Source organism: Pseudoliparis swirei, chromosome 12 (assembly GCF_029220125.1).
Source record: "Pseudoliparis swirei isolate HS2019 ecotype Mariana Trench chromosome 12, NWPU_hadal_v1, whole genome shotgun sequence".
Classification (NCBI taxonomy): Eukaryota; Metazoa; Chordata; class Actinopteri; order Perciformes; family Liparidae; genus Pseudoliparis; species Pseudoliparis swirei.
Window position 1 is genome coordinate 12,971,187 of NC_079399.1, and position 21,077 is coordinate 12,992,263.

Below are 21,077 nucleotides of genomic sequence, written 5' to 3' on the forward strand. Positions count from 1 at the left end.
AGACGTCAAAAGATGAACTTCAGGTAATGACTTTTACTCTTCAAAAATAGAACGATACCCTTCAGGAAATGAACTCTTCACATATTAAAAGAAGGCTTGATTCTCAGTGTGAAAGAAGTGTGGTGTAGTTGACGCGTGTTCAGCCTGATTGAACGAGCAGGTGTCGCCGGCTGAGAGACGGAGCAGCAGACGGCCGACAGAATCAGACGGAAGGGGAAGAAATGCCTTGTTGGTTTCTCAAGTTTATTCAATCTGTGGTGATCAAAGACAATGCCCACGAACATAAGTTATGGAAAAAAAAGAAGCCTTCATGGTGGGGACTGCGTGTGATATGACATTGCATTGTTGTTTTGAAACAGGCATATTTTCTCATTTATTTTAAAACAGCAATGTTAAAAGTAATAATACAAACACAAAAAACGAAACAGACAGATGGACAGAAGAGATGCCCGACAGGACGTTATCTCGGTGGAGTGCTTCTTTTGGTGAGCGTCGGGACGGCTCCTGTGTGTGTGTGTGTGTGTGTGTGTGTGTGTGTGCACCATGAGTTCACCGTCCTCCACATAGTCTTACCATTGTTAACTACAGTGACCGGAGCCCACCATTGTTCCGAGTGCTGGGGGGCTGAGGACGGTCCCCGCCGCCCCCGCCGGGCTCCGTTAGGAGGAAAGCCAGAAATAAAAACACACACTGCTCATGAGCAATCAGGCACCGGCCCGTTGGACACACACACACACACACAGTACAGTATACAATGCACAAGCCCCAAGCACATACAAAAATAAGACCGTTTAAAACACTCGATAAAAGCACAATATGGTATTTTAAAAATTAATTGCACATGTAGAGACAAGATGGAGGGAGCACAGTGAGTGGAGCAGGAGGAAAGGGGGTGGGGGCGTGAAGGGGTGGTGTCAGCGTGGCGAGAAGAGGATACAGTACATTCAAGTAAACAAAGAAGAAGAAAAAGAAAAGAAAAAGGCAAGATTAGAATCAACGGCACTGAAAAGAATTAAATAAAAATAAACATTTTTTTTCTTTTTTTCCAGTTTGTCATCTTTTTTTCAGTGATTGATTCAAAGCTCGCTCGTGGGGTGTGCGGCGAGTCTTACAGGAGTCCCAGTCCGGGGGAGCTCAGTTGTGTAGAGTTTAATTGTTTTCTTGCTTTATTTAAAATCAATGTTCATGTCTACATCTCTACAGACCCGGAGTCAGAGCCCCGGGCAGGGGGACAGTGGGAGGGTGCAAGTCTTCCATAACCTGGCGTACGCACAGGCATTTACACACACACACACACACACACACACACACACACACACACACACACACACACAGTGCATTCCCATCACCCCTGGGTACAGGCGTTTGCTTTTCTTCCTCGCTCAGCGTGCTAAGTATCTCTTCTGTACAAGAGCAGCCTCCTTCCCTGGAAACGGAGTCTGCGCGTTTCTCCTCGCTCCTTCTCTTCTTTTCCTTCGTTCATTTCCTCTTTCTTGTTTTACTTCTTTTGAGAGCTGAGCAGTTTGTCTGCCTCGGTGTACGTCGGGTACTTCACCGTCTCGATTTTCTCTTTGACCTTGTAGGACGGGTAGAGGCCGGTGCGGCCCAGTTTGCGGTTGATGCCTTTGGAGTATCCGTCCCAGTGGTTGCCGGCCACGCCGATCACGTCTCCGGGCTCCAGGGGAATGTCCTCGCTGTCGCGCGGCTGGTGGGGGTAGACGGCGATCTGGTTGTGGCCGTTTTGACCTCCAAAGTAGTAAATGTCATCCAGGGAGTAGAAGCAGGAGGAAGCGTCCGGATGCAGCGTCTGCATGATCTCATAGGCCACGCGGCAGACCTGAGAAACAGAGCAGAAACATGGGCTGTATTTTCTTAAATCTATGACTGTGAACGTATTTGTCTGCACAACAAGGCTGTCGAGGCGCGATAAACATTCTGTAGAGGGGCAACGGGACTAAAAGAGGGATGAAACGTGCTCAGCGACTCATTCCAGTCGGATCCTTGCAGTGGACGATTGAAGCCAGAGTGTGAAGAGCAAATATGAGGCTCACACTTTATTTGTAGAGCTGGCAGAAAGCCCGATCACTCCACGCTGTAACTCACTATAAAACAGCACTTTAGAAGCCGAGAGGATCAGGATAATGGGAGACAAATGCCGTTGTAATGTCAAAGCCGTCATAAATAGGCTTTGAATCATCTGACTGAAAACGGGACAATGAGGTTGTTGACGATCACACGATTCGGATTGCCAAACATGTTCCGGATCGCCGTGTGACAAACTGGAAACATCAAGCTCCGGCCGGCCATTTGACCACAAAGCCTTTCACAGTTCAACCTCACTTCTCTTTGTGACGATGCATTGAGGCGGCTCGTTGCGTGTTCGTGGAGCCCGTCCTGGATCCAGGCGCCGTGGCGGGGAGGAGGCGGCCCGGCTCAGGCTCGGTGTGTTTGCCGACCCCTTGAAGATGCTCGGCATCCTGCTGGCTCCATCATATGCATCATTGTCGTTGTGGTTGTATGTCTAAATTATAATGATGTTTTGTTGCTTATTCTGGACACACAACATCTATTGCACATCTGTCTGTCCCCTTTAGAGTTGTTTCCTTGTTGTTTCCTTGCATTGCGTCATCAAGTCATGTCTAGAATGTAAACGTGGACCGACCTGTGAGGAGAAGGTGCAGACCAGGAAGTCGGTCTGGGACAGGAAGTGGATGTCCAGGATGACTCCTCTGAGAGAGTTCTCAGTGTAGCGGTCGTGAAGGCCTGCCGACCACGAGATGGAGTTATCGCTGATGAACTCGTACTCCGGATACCTGGAAGGTCGGGAGAAGGTCAAATGAAAGGAAAATACAGAGAGAAACATACAGTCCCATATCAGTTGGACAGAATCACAACGGGCATCCACACACCCTCACACACACACACACACACACACACACTCCCAAACACTGACTTGGTCTTGGCTTCCTGCAGCAGGGTGGGGTCGTCGGTGGCCAGGTAAACTCGCTTCTTGTCGATGTGGACACGCCGGGCCAGGACTTGGAACTGCTCCTCCACGTGCAGCATGTACTCCTCTATGGGATGGAAGGCCGCCTCCGTCCCCACTTTGTCCGTCCTCCTCACATGGACTCTACAGACAGACAGGGCCACAGACAGGGCCACAGACTGGGTTACAGACTGGTATCGGGATGCAGCTCGCGGGCTCTCTGAACACAGCGATGGTGGCGTCCCTCACGATGACGCATGTGATGTAATGAACCTGTGCACTTTTCTTACAGACAATTTCAAGGTCACAACAATACTTTCAAGACTTTACCACACCTCAAACATCAACCTTGTTTTAATAAGTATGCACCAAGAAACATTATCCTCACATTGAAACCTTTGTTACGTTATCATAAAGATATTGAACCACAGCTGGCAGCTTCTGTTGTGATGGATGCGAGGCTCCCACAGCGTCCGCTACGTCGGGTGTCCTGTTTTACACCGTGAAGCAATGTTTGGTCGATGAAACCGGAGTTATGTGCCGTCTTTTTCCTCGTCGGCGTTAAAAGTCTGGCGACGGAGGTCTGGACGAGCTGAGTCCTATCTAATGTTTTGTTGGCCATTGAAGAAGGTATATTATATAGATTTGTTATCAAAGGAATGTGTGAGCTTAGCAAATCATAGTTCTGTATGCATTTTATTTTGTTTGTTTTTTTTATCCTTATTGAGGGAACCTAGTTTTTGATTTTTCCGTGTATTCATTGTAAAAATAAAGGAGAAAGAAAGAAGGTCCCTCCACTTAAATGCTGTGCTTTGAAAAGCGTTGCTTTGTTGGTATAAATGAAAACAACAAATGTTAGGGTAAAAAAAAAAAGACAATGAAGGAAATTGAAAAGGCAAACGGTGACAGAGAGGAAATCTATGAAATAGAGAGAGAGAGGAAAATTGACAGAGAGAAATATTCAACATCCTTTCCTTCATGGCTACAAGGACAAAGAGAGGTTGCCGTCCCCAGCTGCTCATATGAGAGAAAGAGCCCAGCCTTAAGGAAAGATGGACGAGAATGGAAAAACATTTCCTCCACTGACACAGACCTCAAACTATTTGATGCCAACCACAACTATATAATCTCAAAACCACCCAGTCACATCTGCGCCGTGACTTCTGGCCTTGAGTAAAAATTCAATTTCAAACTCAAAAGAGAAAAACCTTTCAACCTTTACTTCACAATTGAGGGAGCATGTACACGAGCTTCCTAACACGAGCAGCCGCCTAGTGCTTACTAAGGAGCAGCTCCTCAGGATTATCGGGGGGGGTCAAGAGTCTTTTGAAGGACACTTTGGACACTTTGGACACCATTCAGGATTCTACCGTTGCCTCATGCAGTCAAATAGCTTCTCTTACCTCAAGGCCGCCTCTAAGTCTTCTGCGAGAATGAGGTAGAAAGAGAAAGGAAGTAAAAGTGTAAGCGGTTCAGAGAAAGAGGATAAACAGGATGGTCCTAATTTCTTACCAGTGGCAGGAGGAAGAGCTCCTTTATTTCTGTGCTGGATAAAACCCAAAAGAAAGGAGGACAAGCTGCCGAGTGGGCTACGAGGCGTGTCAGAACCTTTTATTCGGTGTCTCTGATCGGACAGAGGTCTCGACTCAAAGCTTTTCCTTCCTTTGTTAGGGTCCATCTCTCCTGCTCCCTCGCGTCTTTTATGTCGTTTTTGTTGTTGTTGTGGTGAACTCTTTTCATCTTGCCCTTTTCTCTCTCTGCCAGAGCAGCAGAGACACACGGAGGCATTGCTTAGCAATCCCTAGCTTCCCCTCTCCAGAACTCTCCCACTGCAGCCTCAATAATTCAATTCATTTCTCTCTCTACATACTGAACGGGCAACGCAGTGCTCACCTCATGGCGGGCGTAAGAACATTCAGCAGACTCACCCACACAAAGCTGATTCGGGCAGTCAGTGACAATAACATATCGACTAAAGACATTATTTGACCTCTTGATGCCAATCAGCGGCCGATGACAAAGACATTACCACTTTGCTGCAGAAGGACATGAACACGTTTCATAATGACAGACGGGTGAAAGGAAAGGCCAACATAAAGTGTGTTATTAAGGTGACATCACGTTGTCCTCATGCACCCCGTATTTATTCTGGAAATTTAAACTACTGCAGTTTATTGTTATAAGGCTCACTTGCAATGAGCACCAGCTCAAAATATCGTATAACATTATTAGAAAGTTTCAATAAAAAAATAAAAAATGAAGATTAGATGCTGATTATTCAAGTGAAGAATAAAGAATCAACCCAAACTACAATCATATTATCTGATATATATATATACATACATACATACACATGCAATGTATTGTAATAGACCTGAAACTGGTTATTCTTAAAGTATAGTCTCTCTCTCCCTCTCTCTCTCCCTTAGAGAGCAGCAGGGAGAGAGTGGTGGTGGTAGTGGTGACGGAGCTGGTGGGGGTCGGGTGCTCTGGGACAAGCTGCCTTTCTATTCCTCTTGGTACTCTCTCCATCAACCCCTGCATCTCCCACTGTTGCCACTCCCTCTCTTGCATTCCCACTATGAATCTCTTTCAGTGCCCCCCCCACCCCTCCATACACACATACAGTACATATCACCTCCCCCACCCTGCTGACAGAAGTGCAAAGGCACTTTGTGGCAACATCAGTGGAGAGTGGAGTGGATGTATGAAGAGCTGAGCAGGGATGGGAAAAGAGGGATGAAAACTGTATTCTACCCAGAACATCATTTCAAAAAGCCTTTCCCAAGTGATCTGGAGGGAGGAACGGGTGGGATGTACGAGTGTATAGGGAGTGGTGGGGTGGGAAACACAAAGAACAGTGATAGGGATGTCTGTAAAACCATGAGAGCAAGTGCATTGTGGGTAGGGATGTGCACCGGGGGAATGTGAGGGAGATAGCACAATAGAACTTTGAAAACTTGAAGCGGGATGAACAGATGAAGACAGAACAACGATCACAAAGGATGCGAGAGGACGGGAAGAATAAAAAAGTTGTGATGAGTCACAGAAAAAAATATATATTTAGGAATGAAAGGGAGAGTCAAAGAGCTGGGAGAAAGAGAGGGAAGCTGCCGGAAGATGAAAGGCAGAGAGGTAAAAACCAAAGAGAAGAGCAGATGAGAAAAGAAAGAAGGAGACGGGAACAAAAAAGTGGATCGAGAGAAAGTCAGAACTAAGCCGAGCAGGACCGAAAAAGTAAGGAATAAAGAAGAAGAGGAGAACATAAAAAGTTATGAGAGCGAGAAGCCGGCAAATGAGACTCTGAACTTATGGATGTGAGTTATGTGGAGTGATGGCCCTAAAGCAGGCTGACTTCACAAGCTATTACTAGATCACTCCTAATGTATATTTTAAAGTACTTATTTTACCGAGCAGGCGGACTCAGCTTCAAGAGAAGGAAGGGTTGTGTGTGAAAGAGAAGGAAGGGTTGTGTGTAAAAGAGAAGGAAGGGTTGTGTGTAAAGGAGAAGGAAGGGTTGTGTGTGAAAGAGAAGGAAGGGTTGTGTGTGAAAGAGAAGGAAGGGTTGTGTGTGAAAGAGAAGGAAGGGTTGTGTGTGAAAGAGAAGGAAGGGTTGTGTGTAAAAGAGAAGGAAGGGTTGTGTGTGAAAGAGAAGGAAGGGTTGTGTGTGAAAGAGAAGGAAGGGTTGTGTGTAAAAGAGAAGGAAGGGTTGTGTGTGAAAGAGAAGGAAGGGTTGTGTGTAAAAGAGAAGGAAGGGTTGTGTGTAAAGGAGAAGGAAGGGTTGTGTGTGAAAGAGAAGGAAGGGTTGTGTGTAAAAGAGAAGGAAGGGTTGTGTGTGAAAGAGAAGGAAGGGTTGTGTGTGAAAGAGAAGGAAGGGTTGTGTGTGAAAGAGAAGGAAGGGTTGTGTGTAAAGGAGAAGGAAGGGTTGTGTGTAAAAGAGAAGGAAGGGTTGTGTGAAAGAGAAGGAAGGTTTGTGTGAAAGAGAAGGAAGGGTTGTGTGAAAGAGAAGGAAGGGTTGTGTGAAAGAGAAGGAAGGGTTGTGTAAAGAGAAGGAAGGGTTGTGTGTGAAAGAGAAGGAAGGGTTGTGTGAAAGAGAAGGAAGGGTTGTGTGTATAAGAGAAGGAAGGGTTGTGTGTGAAAGAGAAGGAAGGGTTGTGTGTAAAGAGAAGGAAGGGTTGTGTGAAAGAGAAGGAAGGGTTGTGTGTAAGAGAAGGAAGGTTGTGTGTGAAAGAGAAGGAAGGGCTGTGTGTAAAGAGAAGGAAGGTTGTGTGTAAAGAGAAGGAAGGGTTGTGTGTAAAGAGAAGGAAGGGTTGTGTGTAAAGAGAAGGAAGGGTGTGTGAAAGAGAAGGAAGGGTTGTGTGTAAAAGAGAAGGAAGGGTTGTGTGTAAAGAGAAGGAAGGGTTGTGTGAAAGAGAAGGAAGGGCTGTGTGTAAAGAGAAGGAAGGGTTGTGTGTAAAAGAGAAGGAAGGGTTGTGTGTGAAGAGAAGGAAGGGTTGTGTGTGAAAGAGAAGGAAGGGTTGTGTGTGAAAGAGAAGGAAGGGTTGTGTGTAAAAGAGAAGGAAGGGTTGTGTGTGAAAGAGAAGGAAGGGCTGTGTGTAAAAGAGAAGGAAGGGTTGTGTGTAAAGGAGAAGGAAGGGTTGTGTGTGAAAGAGAAGGAAGGGTTGTGTGTAAAAGAGAAGGAAGGGTTGTGTGTGAAAGAGAAGGAAGGGCTGTGTGTAAAAGAAGGAAGGTTGTGTGTAAAGAGAAGGAAGGGTTGTGTGTGAAAGAGAAGGAAGGGTTGTGTGTAAAGAGAAGGAAGGGTTGTGTGAAAGAGAAGGAAGGGTTGTGTGTGAAAGAGAAGGAAGGGTTGTGTGTAAAGGAGAAGGAAGGGTTGTGTGTGAAAGAGAAGGAAGGGTTGTGTGTAAAAGAGAAGGAAGGGTTGTGTGTAAAGGAGAAGGAAGGGTTGTGTGTGAAAGAGAAGGAAGGGTTGTGTGTAAAGGAGAAGGAAGGGTTGTGTGTAAAGGAGAAGGAAGGGTTGTGTGTAAAAGAGAAGGAAGGGTTGTGTGTAAAGGAGAAGGAAGGGTTGTGTGAAAGAGAAGGAAGGGTTGTGTGTAAAGAGAAGGAAGGGTTGTGTGTAAAGAGAAGGAAGGGTTGTGTGTGAAAGAGAAGGAAGGGCTGTGTGTAAAAGAGAAGGAAGGGTTGTGTGTAAAAGAGAAGGAAGGGTTGTGTGTGAAAGAGAAGGAAGGGTTGTGTGTGAAAGAGAAGGAAGGGCTGTGTGTAAAAGAGAAGGAAGGGTTGTGTGTAAAGGAGAAGGAAGGGTTGTGTGTAAAAGAGAAGGAAGGGTTGTGTGTGAAAGAGAAGGAAGGGTTGTGTGTGAAAGAGAAGGAAGGGTTGTGTGAAAGAGAAGGAAGGGTTGTGTGTATAAGAGAAGGAAGGGTTGTGTGTGAAAGAGAAGGAAGGGTTGTGTGTAAAGGAGAAGGAAGGGTTGTGTGTGAAAGAGAAGGAAGGGTTGTGTGTGAAAGAGAAGGAAGGGTTGTGTGTAAAAGAGAAGGAAGGGTTGTGTGTGAAAGAGAAGGAAGGGTTGTGTGTAAAGGAGAAGGAAGGGTTGTGTGTAAAGGAGAAGGAAGGGTTGTGTGTAAAAGAGAAGGAAGGGTTGTGTGTGAAAGAGAAGGAAGGGTTGTGTGTAAAAGAGAAGGAAGGGTTGTGTGTAAAGGAGAAGGAAGGGTTGTGTGTAAAGGAGAAGGAAGGGTTGTGTGTGAAAGAGAAGGAAGGGTTGTGTGAAAAGGAGAAGGAAGGGTTGTGTGTAAAGGAGAAGGAAGGGTTGTGTGTAAAAGAGAAGGAAGGGTTGTGTGTAAAAGAGAAGGAAGGGTTGTGTGAAAAGGAGAAGGAAGGGTTGTGTGTAAAGGAGAAGGAAGGGTTGTGTGTAAAAGAGAAGGAAGGGTTGTGTGTAAAGGAGAAGGAAGGGTTGTGTGTAAAGGAGAAGGAAGGGTTGTGTGTAAAAGAGAAGGAAGGGTTGTGTGTAAAAGAGAAGGAAGGGTTGTGTGTGAAAGAGAAGGAAGGGTTGTGTGAAAGAGAAGGAAGGCTCTGGTGAAGCGATGCTGGTCACACTTTGGTTCCCACTGAAATATCTCAGCCGGATGTCTCGCCATGATAAACTGTCCGTTCATGTTCCCCAGAGGATGAAGCCGACTCCCTGATCCTTTAATTAATTTAGCACCATCATCGGGTACATTCTTTTATTTGTCCAGCATTTTTTGTCTAGGACAAAATATGTGGACAACAAATGTCATTCTCATCGTCTCCAGCTGTACTTTGCGTTTCGTACTAATTAGAAAATGTTGGCACGGCAACACACTCGACTAAGACCGTAAACCACTCACGGCTTGGGATTTGTTGCCAAGAACAACAATATAGAACATAGCCGTTCTTATCCTTTAATCAACGACTACTGAAGACATTTCGGGTTTTCATGCAACCATTAACTGATGTATCTGCTTCTCTTTCCTCGTCTTGATGGTTTTTGCTCGTACGAGAACCTGTCAGAGACTTTTCAGCCATTCAGTTTCCTCCTGACGAGGAGGTCTTCAGTGTTACATTAATTGGATTTGCCTGGAGATGGAAAACCCTCAGACATTAATACCTGAAACAAGGCCAAATTAAACTAAGGATAATTCTATAAAGAAGAGAATGATGACATTTCTTTAATCAAGTTGAGTTGCATGAGTATTGTGTATAATATAGCTGTATTAGTGTAAAGCCCTGAAGGAATACAAAAGATCCGCTTTGAAGGCAAAGCGTAAATAAAGTTAGAACATTAGCACAACTTAACACTTCCATTCGATTGTTACTTATAATACTATTGTATTAACCTCACATTAACCTCAACCAACGCAGCCTTTGTATTCCACCACAGCCCTTCAGCGATGTCTTTTCTTCTCCTGTGTGGATGCTTTGATCGTGAGGCACTTTGCAAACTTTATTCTGGAGAAAAGCTCAAGTAACAAAGGCATTATAATTGAAGTGTCTCTAAGCACAGAACAAGGAGGGAACACAGGGAGCCACAGAGAGGAGTGATAGACGAGGGCCCTCACCCGATGATGGGGTGTTTGAAGTCCAGCTTGGCCGTGGTCTGCTGGATCTCCTTCTCCAGCCACGTCTGCGGTCGCACCAGGTACTTGACGAACTGGGACACCCACCAAACGGAGGGGTCGCCGTGCAGGCGGTGCAGGCGTGGGGCCAGGTCTTCCGGGATCGCCAGGGGCAGGTAGGGGGGCCGGGGGTGGAGACTGTCCACTATCGGCAGCTCCACCACCTGGACGTCCTTATCGTGGGCCTCTCCTGGATGGACCGAAGAGGGGAAGGTTGAGTGGAAGACACTCGTCATTTAAAACGTTTTCAACATGAGGAACATGAGCACTGCTCACATGGGGGCGATGACTAACGATTATGTTCATTATCATGAATAAAAACTTTATTTTGGATTAACTTCATGCTCATTATGTCTTCAAATTGCTGGTTTTGAAAGTTTGACAGACCAAAAGTCAAAGATGATCCGTGTTTTATGACACAATACAGAGAGAAGCAGCACCTCATCACATTTGAGAAGGTAAACGCAGGAAATGATACACAGCTTTTGGTTGATAACCAAAAGTGATTAATGGATGATTAACATGGTTGGTGATTTATTTTGTGCAGATTGACTTCAGGTTTCAACCTGCAGAGGCAGCTTCCTCATAAAGCACAAGGTCTCAGGATAGAGGGAGTGGCAGATAGAAAAGGTCTTTGAGATTTTCCCGATGTAAATAAAATTAAATGAGTGACTTGGCTTCAGAGCTTGTATCCCATGTTTAGGATTAATAAAGCCACAGACCTATTTTAAGTCCTGACATAATACCAGTTTCTGTAATATTAACATTTCTGTTTCAAACTATATGGACTTTGGAGACATCAGCAGGTTGTCAGCATAGCTTCCTGTCATATACCTGACAACACTGACTCCCATCTTTGGGTTCACTGAACCCTTCAGTCTCTATTTTACTGAACAAAATATGTTGTGATGCAGTGTGATTCTTCAGTATTATTCCTCATCCCTATTGCATTCATTCCTGTTGCGTTAGCAGCATATATACGAATCCCCCAACCCCTAGGAGTCCAGCCTTTGTGATTGACAGCTGCTCTTTGCCGTCCTTGTTTTAAGGCCAAGGTACGCTCCTTTCTATCAAGGCTGCATCGGGCCAGGGGGCTGAAGCAAGGCCCTGGGTTGGAGGGGTGGGGTGATGGGGGATGGGGGATTCTATCCATCCGGGATAGAGGGATCCTCCTCTGTTGCTCCCCCTCAGGTTTCTTCCCTTTTTCCTCCTGTTAAAGTGCCGATGTGAGGTCCCGGGACAGAGGATGCCGTATGGTTACAGATTGTAAAGTAATTTGTGATTTCGAGCGAAACGAAGTAGATTGAATTGAATGGGAGCGGCTGTTGGTCTGGCATCGGCGTCTTCAGGCTGAGTCCTGCTTGGCAGAAGCTCAGGGCTGATTACGAAGGTCACCTTTCTGGGCGAAGACATCCCCCGCGTGCAGTCAGACCTCCATGCACATCAAGGCCAATGGCCCATGAACACGCATGTACCCGCCCATGAACACGCTCGTGACAATACAGACATATAAACATGCATGTACTGGGACTTTTGATCACAATGAAAAAAAAAAGGTGATCCAACACCGACAACTAACAGGAATCCAAATAAAACAATAATAAAATAAACACACACACACATACACGGCGAGAGCACGAGCTAATCTCATGGCACCAGAAGGGAAATGCCTGGCAGACAAAACCTCCACTCTCTTTCAGTCTGAAAACCCAAGGAGAGGGTTTTTGGTCCATGGTTGAGGCCTGTATTCTTTAGAAAGTGGCTTCTCTAACTGTCAGACAGGCCCTAATACAGCTGCAAACACACATCCACAACACACTTCCAACTAAATGGCATAATGAGTCAATAAAAATGGCCTTTCGCAGAAAGGGTACATCAAAAAACACGTGAAAAACCAGGACAGAAACAGAGGCTTCAATTTATGTGTGCGAATGCCTGAACATGAACTGAATATAAATTGGTAGAATCATTAAATATTGAACAGAAAAAAAGATTCCCAGGCCTGTCTTTGCTTATTATAAAAGCATCGGCATGATTCACATAAGGGGAACGGGCATATTTGGAGGCCTGCACTTCCTGGCATAAATATACTGAGATGCAGTAAGTCTTCCTCCCACAGCTACTTAATTAGATCACAAAGATCTTTTAAATTTCATCTCAACTCAAAAGCAACGGCATAGTTGACGCCGTATGCGCCTTAAAGCGCATAAGGTCTGAACTGACACGGAATTTGCCCACTGTATTTTAAGCCTATGATGCATACTTCCCCATATAAATAGTGCACACGTTTTACACAGCTGCTGGAGAATCAGGAGTGACACGATACAGACACACAATATGCTGCCTTTCCATTCATAATACATTTGAGATGGGGTTTATGAACTTGGACAAGTCTTGTTCAGCCTTTACATGGCAGGGAACATTGCGTTTCCCCTGCTGCTCTCAGACTCACTCATAAGGCAGTAATATCTCTACAGAGAAGCTCAAAGGAATACACTCTCTTTGGCAAATTAGCTCTTTGATCAGCGGGCCATTGTTCCACAAGGAGACGAGTTTCTGAATTGTGTGTTCAGAATTGAGTCTGTTTGACCGGGCCGGTGAGGTGGGCCAGGAGCTCTTTCATGCTGTGCATTGAACAGAACGCTGGAGTAACACAGAAACCTGCACTGGTGGGTGAATAGACACGAGGGCTGGGTGGGGAACTTCTTTCTTTCTATTGGTAGAGACAGATGAGCAGATAATCTACAATTCTCAAGTACAAAACACTTGTATAGATCGTCTGTTCAGATTTGTAGTCATGCAAAACTAAAAACTATGTAAACCATGTGTCATTGAGGCAAAAATTATTGTTTTGGTGTCGGAGCTAAAATGTCGGAACTGTATCGTCACCAGTGGCGGTGCGTCCATAGGGGGCGCTAGGGCGCCGCCCTTCTTAAAATGTTGAGATGGAGAAAAAAAAAATTTCCTGTCAAAAAACATTATATACCAAATCATTTAAATAGTAAATATACCGTGTTGACGCGCTAAATGTGTGTGGGAGACCGTCAGCCTGTCAACAACTACTTAAGTTAAATGAGACATAAATAATATATCGCCACTCATCTTCACGGAGAGAAGCCCCTCCCCTTTTTCGGGGCACCGGCCCAACGTGTGTGTGCTGCAGGGAGCAAACATTTCACGGTCGTTTCGGCAAGGACGGCTTCTCATTGGCGGACGAAACGTGAATCTTGGGGCGCAAACATGTGCGCCCTGGCCAATGACATCGTTTCTTATTTCACGTGACTGGACTATTCGGCAGATCAGAGACATATCGTTCCCTCAGCCAGAGAGCTCCACGGAGCTACAGGAGCAGGCTGCTAACGGAGCTGTCAGCTGGTGCTCAGTGAGTAATGCGCTGTTTAGTTTCCCCTGTCTGTTGTTCCAAAGTCCTGGGACTGAAACTCTCTGGACTACAACGGGGTGAGGGATCTAAAGAGCTTCAGACAAGTGTAAAGCACGAATCTTGCCGCAGTTATCTAGCTAAGAGCATGAAGCTAACGAGCTAACAGCATGAAGCTAACCCTGTTTGCAGAGCAGAGCAGCAGAAGGAGACCGAACTGGCATCGAAAACACAACGAAGAAGTTCTGAAAAACAGACACATTCCCTCAAGAATAATGGAAACAGGCTGGTTACAGACATGATTGACTTTAACCAGAGAGTTATTGAGAAGTTTGACCACTTTAAAGAGAGGAGGGCTACTTTTTTTTATACATGTAGTGGGTCTACTCTGTCAAACAGTTAGAAATGCACTCTGTCATTTCTTGTTTTCAATGTATTGTATTTTATTTTTGTTTGTTGTTCAACAATATTGTGTTTGTGAGTGTTTGTGAATTTTACTTTAATGAGCTATTTTTATTTAGCGTTATTTTTAAAAATCTGTTTCCTGCGGAAATTGCTCTCCATCTCTGTTGCACTTCCTGCTCCTGAGTCCCGTCTCTCCCTCACAATGGTTTTATATTGCTGAGGGTGAGTTGAGTGAAAAACGATGTTGCACTATTTTGGCTATATTCTTTCATAAAAATTAACCGTTTATGTTAATACAGTAATGGAATGCTAATACGATCACGGCGTCCAGCTGTTGTGTCATTTAGACAATCAAAATATACGTTTGGTGGCGGTTTCATTGAGCCACTTTGGCAACGTTTGTTTTGCTACATCCGGTCGCCCCGACGTATATTTTCCTTGTGTAAATTGTGTTGTTTTGCGTGTATAGGAAGTGGAAGTGCAGAGACAGATCAGAAGGCAAATGTGTGTGTTCTGTTGTCTTCTGCAGGGATGTGTTTCCCTTTTGTTCAAAGTTAGAATTGTCGCTGTTTCTGCTGAAATGACTCTAGCTCATGTAGTTATTTATTTTGTCCATTAGGGGACTCTGTTTTCCCCTTGTATGTTACATGTCATGGTTTTTGATGAGAATTGTTATTATTTAGATTTAATGTGGTCCTGTCTTCCATGGACAATGGTTTTATATTGCTGAGGGAAGTGGAAGTGCAGAGACAGATCAGAAGGCAAATGTGTGTGTTCTGTTGTCTTCTGCAGAATAAATAAGTGCTGGGAAAATCCACCATCTGAGCCGACTTCTTCCATGCCCGTTCCACATCTGTAACATCTGCTCTGAACCTCTTTCATGTGAGGGTGAAACTCTTTTATTTTGCAAACCTCTGAAACCCAACCCAATGTTTCTTAAAGCTGCTCTGAACCTCTCATGCCCAAAGTTACAGTTTGTTGATAGTTGTTATTGGACAGTGTTGAGCACGGTGTGTTCTTTAAATAAAGCTTTGTTTTTTACAATATTCTACTGAAAAACCTCTTTTCTTCTCATTGTTGAGTGCTATTTAAACCGCGTCGCCCAACTGCGCCCCCCCCAAAAAAATTTCACCAGCCGCCACTGATCGTCACTATTGTGGACTGTCTTGTAATGTTTTGTTTTTCCCACTTCCTATTTGAGGGAAGAAAATCAGTAGGCCGTGTAAAGTCTATCGCTATGTTTGACTTTGTCACAGATGCATAGAACATGCATCCCTTTTAGGGCTGCAACTAACGATTATTTTAAAAATCCATTAATCGATGAATCGGATGAAACAAACAATAATTTCCAACATTTTATTCAAAAATGACTCACGCTTTATTCGCGTCAGTTTACTCGCCCGACTATTCGTGGTTCATCCGCGCCTGAAATGGGGAGTGGCTTACCTCCGTTGCTTTGCTCCGTAAAAGCGTTAATTTCCTTTATCCACCACGGAATAATTTACCACTAGTTCTGCTTTATGTTTGTTGTGGAAATCCCACAAACGTTAGAACATCCAATGCCCTCGTGTTTGGGTTCATGACATCACCCGTAGGCTCACACGGCTCGGTGAATTTCCGCTTCCAGCGCTACGAGAGTGACAGCAGCCAGTTAGATTCACCCACGGAGGCGCAGCTCAACGCTGATTGGCTTTCACAACTTTCAACTTTTTTATACTTAAACAACTCCGTGACTTATCGAGTGGCGTAACAATCACCCGACACAACAAATCGATAATGAAATTCGTTGACAACTATTCAAATAATCTATTTTTAGCAATTTTATCGATTCGTTGTTGCAGCCCTAATCCCTTTATCTATAAATATGTCTATAAATAACTCAACTAGGGAGAACGCTCAAAAGAAAGTGGGCAAACCATGTTAAGATTAATGATAAGGCTGCTACTTAAAACACCAAATAATGTCAATTTGCCACGCAAACACAAGGTTAGGCAAACAAAAGGTAAACACTGTCGTGTAAACGTATCGGACACTCATCACTTCTCTCACGGATTGGTGGCCTTTACCAGAAACAGAGACCCAATTTGAGAATGACGATGTCCCGAAGTTGCAAAGCCCCAAGTCATCCAGGCACAACGCAAACCCGTTATCATCTCAAGGCCTATGGATGGGAGGTAATACACACCGGCTCATCATAGACTAAAAGGCTGATCATATACTGTAACATTGCCAAAATCAGGCATACAGCCAAACACATTCATTGTACTTGCATGGGACAACGTTCCACTTAATTAGTAAGATATTCAAAGTATATCTATTAATCCAAGGTTGTAGTATCCCACTGTGGCCGAGTGTCCCAAGGAATGATTTGACCTATCCTGTTAACAACACAGGCACGACCACAGGAGAAGCCAAGAACCCAACAGGCTCACATTAGCTATGCTTGGCTTGTTAGCCGGCTTGGTCAACAAACAATACTGCCTCTGCAAATTACCAGACTTATAAGGATAGAAATTCCCAATGCTAGAAGGCCTGGGCAGCGGCGTTTGTAGTGAGTTGACTGTTGGCTGCGAGCAGCCAGATGGCATATATGGATCTATAGGAGGCCGCGTGCACGACAGACACCAGAGTTAGACATTAGATAGTGGAAAAGGACACATGAAAGGCAGGAGAATAAGAAAGGGAATGCGCAAGGCGAGCAGGAGATAAGAAGGGAGAGCCCAGGAGAGCACAAGTCAAATGCAGCAAGAGGAGAAATATATAGGGCTGAAACGATGCCGTGATGGGAACAAGAAAGCAATGACACAGACAGTGATAGAGAGAAGGCAGGCATCATAGTAGAACCTCCAAATCATCACTGATCTTTGCTTCTAACAGAGGCAAACACACATGCACTGTAAAACTATCCATTCATCATATAAAATTCAAACATGATTCTGCTGCGTGTGCATTAGCTGGAAGATGCATTTCCCCCCAAACTAGCGCATCGATCAGTCTCAGGTTGACTGAAACCAGGTACACATATAAATGAGCTTATGCTTTGAACATGGTGTTCATTATAGACAATCAGGACTGACACATGCATTCTACATACGTATAGCTTTTGCTTCAACCTCGCAGGCATCCTTGAACCCAACTCAAAGGTGTGTAGCATACTCCGACACAGGAGTGAAGTCATTCATAAAAAAGGACTTGTTTGGGCTTAGGAAAAGTTTCAAAGAGATTAAACCCCGATGGAGTAATACTTAACCACATGTATAGCTAGAGGAGTCCTGGCAACAGGTTTTGTGTTTTTTGTATATTTGATCTCCCCTTTACCCTAAAAAATAGAGGAGCAACCGCATCCGCCTCTATTCCATTTATGTTGTAATACCAACTGTGGCCACCAGAAACATTGGAATAATGGCCGCGCTGTATCCAATTCCACAATAAATCCACGGTGTAACTCTCGCTTTACGGCCAGATCGCCACACTCACACACGTCACAGTGGCAGAGAACTCAAGATGAAATTTGGAAACCGTCATTGGACGAACGCAAAGTCAATATTGTCTTCTGGCCGTTGTTTGGTTGCGGCGTGCTCTCCGGAAGCATCATTTTGGCCAACAACAAATTAGCCTGAAGCAAATTAAGTTGTAATAATTGACATAAGAAAGCCGGCCCTAGGAGGAACGCTCCTCTGGCCCACCCCCCCTTCACACAGACGGCCCTTTCACCTCTCGCATGTCCTGCAGGTGTCGCCGTTGAAGCATTTTACTTAGAATTCGAAAAATAGATTTTTACCAAAGAGGAGAGCTAGATACAGAGATTTGGTCATGGCATATTTCAACCAATTGCTCTTTCTAATATTTGATTTCCCCGGGGACTCTAAACCATCGAGGATCAACCTCCTCCGCCTCTAATCCACCCTCCTCTGCTGAAAAAGTCTCTGGATTTCTTGGCACGGCAACCTTTGAACAGTAACCTGCTGCTGCGGCTTCATTGGCTGCCAAAGTGCTTTAACCAGAGTGTTACAGTCCTGCTTCGCCAGGGAATTCACACTTTGCTTTTGCTGTAGAAGCACAATAGATTGGCTCCGGCAGACCCGACCCAATATCTTAAAAAGACAAAACAGGCTATTTGATTATCAAGCGACCGATCGTAGTCGTTTGCAGGCAGCGCCGAGGCCGTGGCTGCAGGCGGCCCCCAATGGTGATGGCATGTGTGCGCCGGTGTGTGTGTACCTACCCGACCAGTGTCCAGTGGTGGCCCCGGAGCGGTCAGTGCAGGTGTTACTGACGGGCAGGAAGACGGTCTCCCAGCCGCCGGGGGCGTAGCGCCAGTTGTGGGATTCCAGGATGAGCGTGCGCTCGGTGCCGTACGCGATCATGAAGCAGTAGACGACGTGGTGCAGCTGGCAGCCGTAACCGCAGCCCTTATTGATGTTACACACCAGCTTCCTGGCCTTACTGCAGTCTGGGGGGTTCTGGGAGAAGGACAGGAAGGAATGTTTCAACATCTTTTATTGCTTGACCTTCTTCTTGTATTTCTCAAAGCCCTGCTCTCGGACTTGTAATTACACATGGCTGATATAGTGTTGTTTGTTCCCGTCGCCGGCATGTCTCATACGCCACTTTGCTCCACGTTTAAACCGGTTCCCTCTTTACCCGCCTGCCAGTTGTTGTTTTTCTTCTTCGTCCTCCGTGACTCGCTTACTAACTTTTTCCATTTTTTTGCTCCTGCCTCTTTTATTCTTATTTTTAAAGTATACATCTGGTGATGTTGTGTATTTTGTATATGCTTTGGTAACACATAACGTCTGTGCAGTCAAAGCCTGATATACAGGACTGTCTCAGAAAATTAGAATATTGTGATAAAGTTCTTTATTTTCTGTAATGCAATTAAAAAAACAAAAATGTCATGCATTCTGGATTCATTACAAATCAACTGAAATATTGCAAGCCTTTTATTCTTTTAATATTGCTGATTATGGCTTACAGCTTAAGAAAACTCTAAAATCCTATCTCATAAAATTTGAATATTTCCTCAGACCAAGTAAAAAAAAAGATTTATAACAGCAAAACAAAATCAAACATTTGAAAATGTGTTTCCAGGTGTTTCGAGTTAATTAGACGATTCAAGTGATTTGTTTAATACCCTACTAGTATACTTTTTCATGATATTCTAATATTTAGAGATAGGATATTTGAGTTTTCTTAAGCTGTAAGCCATAATCAGCAATATTAAAAGAATAAAAGGCTTGCAATATTTCAGTTGATTTGTAATGAATCCAGAATGCATGACATTTTTGTTTTTTTAATTGCATTACAGAAAATAAAGAACTTCATCACAATATTCTAATTTTCTGAGACAGTCCTGTAGATGCCTTCACGATTGTTGTCGAAAACATTAAAAAGACATCAATGAACCACACCGAGTGGCACATCTCTTCTATAGTATGAAGCCACAGTAGTTCAGTTTAAATGGTACACACACATTGTGCTGCTGCACTGGCACATAGCAACAGTTGGCTGATTATATCCCCAGAAAATGCAGCAGTTGCCCCCGTTTGAGTAACATTCATAAGCTTTTTTAGATTAAAGTTGTCAGTATACCACTTAGGGCAGCGTGCGGATGACGGGGGGAGGATGGGAATGATTGAATACTTGAGTATTGAGTATTGAAGAGATGGATTCATTGGATTTGGTTTGGGATTTATTGGCAATAAAAACAATTCTCAGCCTTATCTTTTTATATCTATTCTTCATTACTCTCTGGTTGTGTTGCCTGTAATCTCTTTTCCTCATTATTTACCCCTTTTCAATTCAAGGCTAGGTCAGCACAATTTATTGAAACCAGAATATAGCCGACTGTAATCATCAAACGGGAGGAGGCAGAGTTGTTGTTAAAGGCAAAATGTGAGTCACATACCATTTGAAATTAAATGTTGATGTCCTGGACTAAACATCATACTATACAGACATAAGAAAAAACCTCTTTGTTTGGGACAAATCCTAGCAATGTATGTGTGCGCGTGTGTGTGTGTGTGTGTGTTGATGAAAGGGGAAGGATGAAGGCGGACAGGATTCAATTGAATCTCCAGTTCACAGTAATGGATAGTATGTAGTAACAGAAATATTCACTCAGTAATGACTTCTCCAATTACTTCCAAACAGATCACATTATACTGTGTGTGTGTGTGTGTGTGTGTGTGTGTGTGTGTGTCCCTCCGGTTGTGGCATGTTGATACATATTGGGCAGCTAGATACTGGATGCCTTGTCTCTTTCTCAAAGTAGTACTTTTTAATGTGAGAGGTCATTAAGCTCTTTGAAATGACAGCGTTGACCTTGTTGAAGTCAATGTTCCTCATTTCATTGAATGTTTGGCCGTGTAGTCAACGGATCCCGTCATGGCCTCACCTGTCGAACAGTGACCACCTGTTCTGTTTTCTCCTGGTTGCCAGGACACAGACGCAGACTGTGCCTCGTCAGGCTCTGTGTCGGCTCTGCTTCTCCAACAGGAGAGAGATATTCTGCAAATTCATGGTCGCATTTTATGACCAGATAACACTCTAACCCTCTGCTGTGTTGTTGTGAGGTCACGGTGCGTCAGAGCTCTGCACCAACCTTTGCCCTCTCTCTCTCTCCTCCTTTGTTTTACCACCCTATATCCTCATATCCCTTTTCTCTATGATTCCATTCCTACTTTACTCACTCTCATTCACCGTTCATAAATTTCGCTTCAATATCTTACAGCAGTGGTCGCCCGGTCGATTTCGGAGACGTTCGCTGTCGCTCTCCAAAATAAAATGAAAATAAAATCAGAAACACATTGTTCCTCATTCTCGAAAACGTTATAAAGTGTCTTCTGAAACGTTTTCTTCCTGACTGGAAGATCGACGTCAGAAAAGATCTCCGCCTGATTTTAATGAACGCCTGAAAACGGGTTCTCTGACAGCCGTGTTGTCAGCTGTGCTCCCTGAGAGAGGGGAACCTAGGACTACAGGTGGGGCGCAGGGGAAATGCAGAAAGACCTTTATTGATAACTTTACATATTATACACGGTCAAAGTACAAAGACATAAAACTCATGAGTCATGAATAAATAAATGTTAAGATGCCTGTACCTTCGTGTAAATGTTTACGTTACGGCATTAACAAGTTGCGCATGCGCGACAGCCGAGATTCTTGGCGACTTGTCAGG

The 21,077-nt window shown here is 44.4% G+C and overlaps 1 protein-coding gene across 1 annotated transcript in view; it reads right to left on the reverse strand.

Annotated features, from left to right (window-relative positions):
* Positions 1-222: 222 nt before the first annotated feature.
* fut8b (fucosyltransferase 8b (alpha (1,6) fucosyltransferase)) overlaps positions 223-21,077 on the reverse strand; it is a 104,443-nt gene continuing 83,588 nt past the window's right edge. The window contains exons 6-10 of the mRNA XM_056427881.1: positions 18,123-18,360; positions 10,057-10,303; positions 2,954-3,130; positions 2,663-2,813; positions 223-1,837 (exon numbers count right to left, since the gene is read on the reverse strand). Of these exons, the coding sequence (XP_056283856.1) occupies positions 1,499-1,837; positions 2,663-2,813; positions 2,954-3,130; positions 10,057-10,303; positions 18,123-18,360 (1,152 nt within the window). The 3' untranslated portion in view covers positions 223-1,498. The remainder of the gene's footprint in view (positions 1,838-2,662; positions 2,814-2,953; positions 3,131-10,056; positions 10,304-18,122; positions 18,361-21,077) is intronic.